This window comes from Gracilinanus agilis, unplaced genomic scaffold (genome assembly GCF_016433145.1).
Source record: "Gracilinanus agilis isolate LMUSP501 unplaced genomic scaffold, AgileGrace unplaced_scaffold59592, whole genome shotgun sequence".
NCBI classification, from domain to species: Eukaryota; Metazoa; Chordata; class Mammalia; order Didelphimorphia; family Didelphidae; genus Gracilinanus; species Gracilinanus agilis.
In genome coordinates this window covers 1-7,164 of record NW_025395038.1, presented here as the reverse complement: position 1 = coordinate 7,164, position 7,164 = coordinate 1, and the positions used below count along the sequence as shown (strand labels likewise).

General features: G+C 42.0%; 1 protein-coding gene across 1 annotated transcript; it reads left to right on the top strand.

Moving 5' to 3' along the window:
• The first annotated feature begins 6 nt into the window (after nucleotides 1-6).
• LOC123256488 lies at nucleotides 7-7,072 on the top strand. Its single transcript, XM_044685091.1, has 2 exons — nucleotides 7-153; nucleotides 4,866-7,072. The coding sequence occupies exon 2, from the start codon at nucleotides 4,973-4,975 to the stop codon at nucleotides 6,857-6,859; it is 1,887 nt and encodes a 628-aa protein (XP_044541026.1). The 5' UTR covers nucleotides 7-153; nucleotides 4,866-4,972; the 3' UTR covers nucleotides 6,860-7,072.
• Nucleotides 7,073-7,164: the final 92 nt, after the last annotated feature.

The window sequence follows — 7,164 nt, the reverse complement described above, 5'->3', positions numbered from 1 at the left end:
CAGGTGGTCGCTGCAGGATTAGCTACCCTCGCAGTTAGGAGACCGCAATTGACGTCCGAACAGGGACCCCCGAAGAGACCCCGTAACCCCGATTGCAGTGCTGGCCACGGCATGACTGGAGGAAAGGAGCTTGATCACGAGTCTGCAGCTCGGGTGAGATCAAGAAACGAACGGAGTTAGAGAGTGCCGAATTTCGGGCTTCCTCCGTTCCCCGCTCTTAGTTTACTTTCACTTTGTAAAAATAAAAAGGAAACAGAACTAGTTATGGGAAACATCCCCGTGATAGTAAAAGACGGGGACTGGCAAGCTAAACATTTAATCAAAGCAGTCCTCAGAGCTAATGGAGTAAAAATAAAAAAGGAGACCCTCAGTGATTTTGTTAAATATGTTAGAAAGTTGGTTCCCTGGTTCCCCGAAAAGGAATTTATTACCAGTAAGGACTGGGAACAGGTAGGTTCTAAATTTGGGAAAGATGGGGAAGAACTTTCTCCCTCTTTTGCGGTTATATATAATTTGATTAAATTATGCATAGAGGACCCAGATAACAATAAGAAAGTGCAGGAGGTATTGGCTGCGCAAAGAGGCATGGTAGATGAAGAGGATGAGGAGACTACGGAAGAACAGGAGAAGGGTGCGGTGGGGGGAAATAGAGGAACATGTCCACCCTACACCCCGGGGATATTATATCCATCACTTTCAGAATGGCCCCCTCCCGAAGTACGGTTGCCGCCGAGTACTGTTACCCCAGCAGTACGGCCAAAAATACCGGGGCTTTCTACCAAGTCGTCGGTCTGGGACTCATGGGGTCAAATGAGAAGAGAATTGAATGAGATTGAACAGGAAGGATCAGGGTTGTTTCCTGTTTTGGAAGACCCTAATACTCAGACACGGAGTTATGCTCCTATTCCCTTAAAAGTATACAAAGAACTTAAGGAGTCATGCTCCAAGTATGGGGTACAGTCTGCTTACACCCTGTCCATGTTAGACCTTATTGCAGGAGAACCTCTCACTCCCTATGATTGGAAACATTTGGCGCGTATGTGCCTTTCTCCTGGGCAGGCGGTTCAGTGGAAAGCTCTTTGGAAAGATGAATTAGAAAGGGAGGTGATTAAGATGGAACGGACCATGATGCCTGGGGGAGCCCCTACTTTAAATCAGCTCATAGGGGAAGGGCCTAATGCCTTGCCGCAACATCAAGTAGGTTACATACCTCAATTGTATGCTGTTATTGCTGCCGCGGCGCTTAAGGCATGGAAGAATATGGAAGGACTACCAAAGATGGATTTTACCAAATTAAAGCAGGGGGCGACACAGTCCTTCTCCGATTATGTTGCTAAAGTACAAGATACAGTAGAAAAGACATTGGGAGAAGGTGCTCAAGTGGATATGATGGTTAAGGCTATTATTAGACAAAATGCTGCCCCTGACTATAAAAGAGCTATTCTCACTTTGCCCTTAGATGCCATTATTGGAGCCGCGGTGAAACAGGCTATGGGACAAATGAATTCAAGAAATGTTAAGTGTTTTCAATGTGGGAAAATAGGTCATATGAAAAAGGAATGTAGAAATAAGCCTGGTAATACCAGACCCTCACAAAAATGTCCCCGATGCCAAAAAGGTTTCCATTGGGCAAGAGAGTGTCGGTCGGGAAACGGGATGGGGGGCTCTCGGGGGGCCCCAGAAAATCCACCCCGGAACTTCCCGGTGTTATACCAAACCGACCTGGATTGGGAGAAATTCCAGAGGCCGTTCCGCAATCCTCATCAGAAGGAATAGGGAAACATTACATTACTCCCCGTGAGCCAGTACTACTACTTCCTGATGAAATTATACAAGTAGTAGGACAAGGCCAGCCTAGAGCTGGGCTTATTGAGGCTGTTCACAAGGGGTTAGTAATCATTCCCCGAGAAATTACATTTGAGGATTGGAAAGGGAAAGAAATCACACTCACAGTCAAAAATGGGACTAAGGCTTTAATTGTTGTTCAGGGTCCCTTAGCTTCCATAATTCCCATTGATAAGGTTATGTGGTCAGAAGATATTAGCCTAAGAAGACCTACTTTGAAGGTGCATTTTGAAGGAGTAGCAATACAAGGCATGATAGACACAGGAGCAGATTCTACAGTACTAGCTATGAGAGATTTTCACATGATTCCGTGGACAGGAGAAATTCATGAAGTCACTGTATTAGGAGTAGGGGGCCCCACTACTATGGGAAAAGTAGTTACTCCTATGACTTGGCAATGTGAAAAATACCAGGGTCAGATATGCCCTTTAGTTAATTCAAATTTGGACACTTCTCTTTGGGGTCGAGATTTACTCAATCAAATGAAATGCACAATTACTTCGGATTTTTGATTGGGGCCGCTGACACTCCAAGAGCGATTTCGATTTCTTGGAAAAATGATGCCCCTATATGGGTTGATCAGTGGCCCCTAACCAAAGAAAAGCTTACTGCATTAGAAGAAATAGTACTGGAACAGTTGAACAAAGGCCATATTCGGCCTAGTACTAGTCCCTGGAATTCTCCAGTGTTTGTGATAAAGAAAAAATCAGGAAAATGGAGAATGTTGACAGACTTAAGAAAAGTCAATGATTCCATGGAACCTATGGGGCCATTACAGCCAGGATTGCCTCAATTGACATGGATTCCTAAAGATTGGGAGGTCTGGGTATTAGATTTGAAAGATTGCTTTTACACTATTCCATTGCAAGAAAAGGATATAAAAAGGTTTGCATTTTCGGTCCCTAGTATAAATCTGAAAGAACCCATGAAAAGATATGAATGGGCCGTATTACCACAAGGAATGAAAAATTCACCTACTATGTGTCAACAATACGTGGGGGAAGCATTAAAGCCTATTAGACAGAAATACCCAGATATTTACATGATTCATTATATGGATGATATTTTGTTGTCTGCAGCTACTGATGCTCAGCTTGAGAGTGTCTTTCCACAGCTGATTGCACAATTGAATCTACATGGGCTAGTGATAGCTCAAGAGAAAATACAAAAAGGAAAGGATATTGATTTTTTAGGGGGACGGATCTTTCCCCAAATGGTAAAGCCTCAAAAGATTCAGATTAGGAGAGATCAATTAACTACCTTAAATGATTTTCAAAAAGTGCTGGGTGACATTAATTGGCTTAGGTCTTATCTAAAAATTACTACAGGACAGTTACAGCCACTTTTCAAGATACTTGAAGGTGATTCGGATTTAAATTCACCTAGGTCATTAACTCCACAGGCAGAAAAAGCTTTGCGAGAAGTGGAGGAAGCCATGTCTGAGGCTATGCTTCACAGATATAGCCCGGATCAGGCTTGTGATATCTTATGTCTCCCTACTACCCCTGTGCCTACTGCTGTGATAACCCAAGATTCTCAGGCTATCCTGTGGATTCATTCTAAAATCCATTCGGGGCAGGCCTTACCTCAGTATCCATTATTATTGGCAAAAAACATTAAAAATGCTATTAAAGCTGTGCTACAAGGCACAGGGAAATACCCTACTAGAATTCTTTTGCCCTATCCTAAAGACATTGTAGAAGAATGGTTTCAAGGGTTTTTTCAATGGTCGGTACTCTTGCAGTATCCTGTGGGTATTGTGTCTGGATACAGTTTACCACCGGAATGGAGGATATTCATACAACATTGCATAGTTCCGTCTATCATTAAGGAACGTCCTGTACCAGGACCCAATGTTTTTACAGATGGTAATCCCACCACTGCAGCTTGCTTTGCTCCTCCTCAGACTCTTATCGTCATGAACACTCCCTTCCTTAGTACACAACAGAATGAATTGGCTGCTGTAATGCTAGCTCTTTGGAAATTTACTAATCCTATAAATATAATTGTAGATTCTCAGTATGTAGCCCAAGCTATTCCCCGCTTAGAAAATGCAGTGGTTATGTCTAAACCTAGCATGGTAAATTTAATTTTTCGAAAATTACAAGAAATTATTAAGGCACATTTATCACCTTTTTATCTGTTACATGTCCGCAGTCATACTACATTACCAGGACCTATTATCCAAGGTAATCGTATAGTTGATAGAGCTCTGACTGCCATAGTAATATATCCTAATTTGGAGGAAGCGAGAGCTTCACATCACAAATTTCACCAATCAGCGAACACTTTAAAGATACAATTCGATCTTACCAAAGAACAAGCACGGCAAATTGTAAAAAACTGTCCTCGATGCATTCCTTATCAGCCCTTTTCACCTGCACTACAAGGGCAACCTAGCAATCCTCGGGGCACACATCCCACACATATATGGCAAATGGACGTTACCCACGTCCCCTCTTTTGGCATGTGGAAATATGTCCATGTCACTGTTGATACCTATTCAGGGTTTACCTGGGCCACCGCAGCCAGATCAGAAAATGCTAAGTCTGTTAAACAACATTGTTTGCTTACATTTCAAAATAATGGGCCTCCAACGGTGCTCAAGACTGACAATGGTCCTGCTTATAGTTCTAGAGCCTTTGCCACATTTTGCCTAGAATGGCACATTACACATGTTTTTGGTATTCCCCATAATCCTACAGGACAATCAATTGTTGAACGTACCAATAAAACATTGAAAATGGTACTTGATAAACAAAAAGGGGGAATGTGGCATAGGCCTCATGAGAGATTGGCAGTCGCAGTATTTACCATTAACAACTTGATCTATACAGAAAAAGTGACTAAAGCTGAAAAATTTTTCTCAAAACATACCACGACTGCAGAGGACAAAATAATTACTGATCCTAGGAAGGGTAAAGTGCCTCATCAAGTAATGTGGCGCGATGAGAATAAACAATGGTATGGTCCTGACAAAGTACTAATCAAAGGAAAAGGTTATCTTTGTATCTCCACAGGAAAAGGATCCCGATGGGTACCAGTCAAATGGACCAGACCTTATTCGTTGGATGAACAGACTGAGACTAAGACGACCCAGAGGAAAAAAAAAAGATCAAGGAAGATAATGAAAATGCAGAAGACAAGACTATTGACTCTAATCACTATGATGACACAGTTGGCGATTAGCTCAGCCAGCTCAGATAAACAAGTTCATTGGGTGGTGTGGGAAAGACCACCCTGGGTCAATATTGTTGAATTACAAGAGGTGATTCCGGAGGTTACCTTGCATATACAACAACAAGGTGTTGATAATGGACATGGGTGGAATCTCACTGTGGTATCAGGAGAGCTGAAATATCCTCCCTTATTGAATGTTCACCCCGAGGTACTGAACTATAAATCAGTCTCTTTCAACTGGACAGGTTTGACTTTTAACCCCCCACTCTGTTATAATCACAATTCTTGTTTACCTCTGACTAATCTCACTGATCATTTTTATGGGGCTCTTCAAATTGGGGAACAAAAAGGACAATCTCGGCTCCAAGGCAACTTCACTGCCTGGGCTAAGATCTCCTATCAAGGTTGGAAAGGAACCATCACAAACCAGACCAATACCACTATCCAAAGTGATCATTGTCCTTATCAAACTCAATGGCAAATGCCTTTTACAAGTGTACAGGGGGTTTTCCCTCCTTTGTTAAAATGTGATAGGACGGAAGTGGAGATTGTACAGTACTATAATTTGACCTTCTTTTCACAGCATAATGATACCTTATGTCATAATAATTCATTCCCACATGCACCTTCCAAAAGAAATGCTGCCTGTTTTATAGGGGGTTTTGCATTACCCTGCTGGAGGTCGTTCGACCAGATACCCGACAGAGCCAGGGGATATAGTTATAGTAAAATTCCTTTGGCTATGTTTGGAATTCAGGTCCATAACTATAGGGTACTAGTTCTCAATAACACAGGAAATCCTATTCCTCATTATATGTCAGGAAGATATAACCTTACAGCTTGTATGTCGGGAGATTATGCTTTCCTGTCTGGTCCAAAGGACAGTATTATTATTAACCACACTAGCACTCATTGGAATATAAGTTGTAACAATTGTAATGTTTCAGAATGTGTGGACCAGTCTCATCACGATAAGACAGTGTTGGTTGTTAAAAGACCTTCTATGGCACTTATGACCGCCAAGCATGAAGGAGCTTGGTATGGTACCCCTGCCGATAAAACAATAGACAAGTTAAATCAGCTGATAATTCACCGGCAAAAGAGGTGTATTTCCTGTATAATTCTAGGAATCGTGGCTCTACTATCTGCCATAACAGCCGCGACTACTGGAGGCATTGCTTTATCCCAGTCAGTAGCTAATGTTAGAACCTTACAACATGATGCTTCTTATCTGCACTCCTTAGCCGCTAATGTAACAGATGCTTTGAAAATTCAAAATGAAGTTAATCAACAGTTTTTTAATGCTATCAATCAAGTAGCTAAAAATGTACTATTGTTAAATGAAGAAGTTAAACATTTAGCCATTAAAGCTAAATTGCGCTGTGATTACCGGTATACCGCATTTTGCTTATTACCTGTAAAAGTGAATAATACCTTAGATCCTTTTGAGAAAATTAGTAAAGACTTACAAGGGTTGTGGATGAAGGGTAACGTTACAGAAGATATGCAAAAGTTGGAACAGATAATTAAGGATATGGATGAGGCCTTGAAAGAGGACCTATCCCCAGAGCACATTGCTGAGAAATGGTATGAGTGGTTACAGTCTGGCCGAGCTTTATGGTCCCCCCTTGGACATTTGGTTGTTACTATGATTTCTTTTGTTATTATTCTTATAGTGGTAGTTCTAATCCTGCCGTGTATCCTTCGCTTTGTTGTGAGTAATCTTTTAACCTTGGGTCGAGTAATTCTGCAGCAGAAAGCATTGCTAACAAAAAGGGGGAATTGCAGTGATGGCTCTGCCTCCTCTTCCCCCTCCCTACATGCAAGGTCTTAATCTGCTGACAGAGCACCCCTGAACAGGGCCCCTTGGTAAGGAACAAAACAACAAGTACAGGATAAGCAGGTTCCAGGAAGTGAACTTTGATGTTTTGCTAGAAACCAGTTTCTGGGAATTGTTTTTCACTGAGCTATCCCGCATATCTCAGCTTGTGGTTTTTGCCTTTATATACTCTGGCTTGCCTAATAAAGATGGTCACTATGCACTCCATATAGTGTCCACTGTTTTCCTTGTCCTTTCTCTCCTTCGTTACCCCAGGTGGTCGCTGCAGGATTAGCTACCCTCGCAGTTAGGAGACCGCA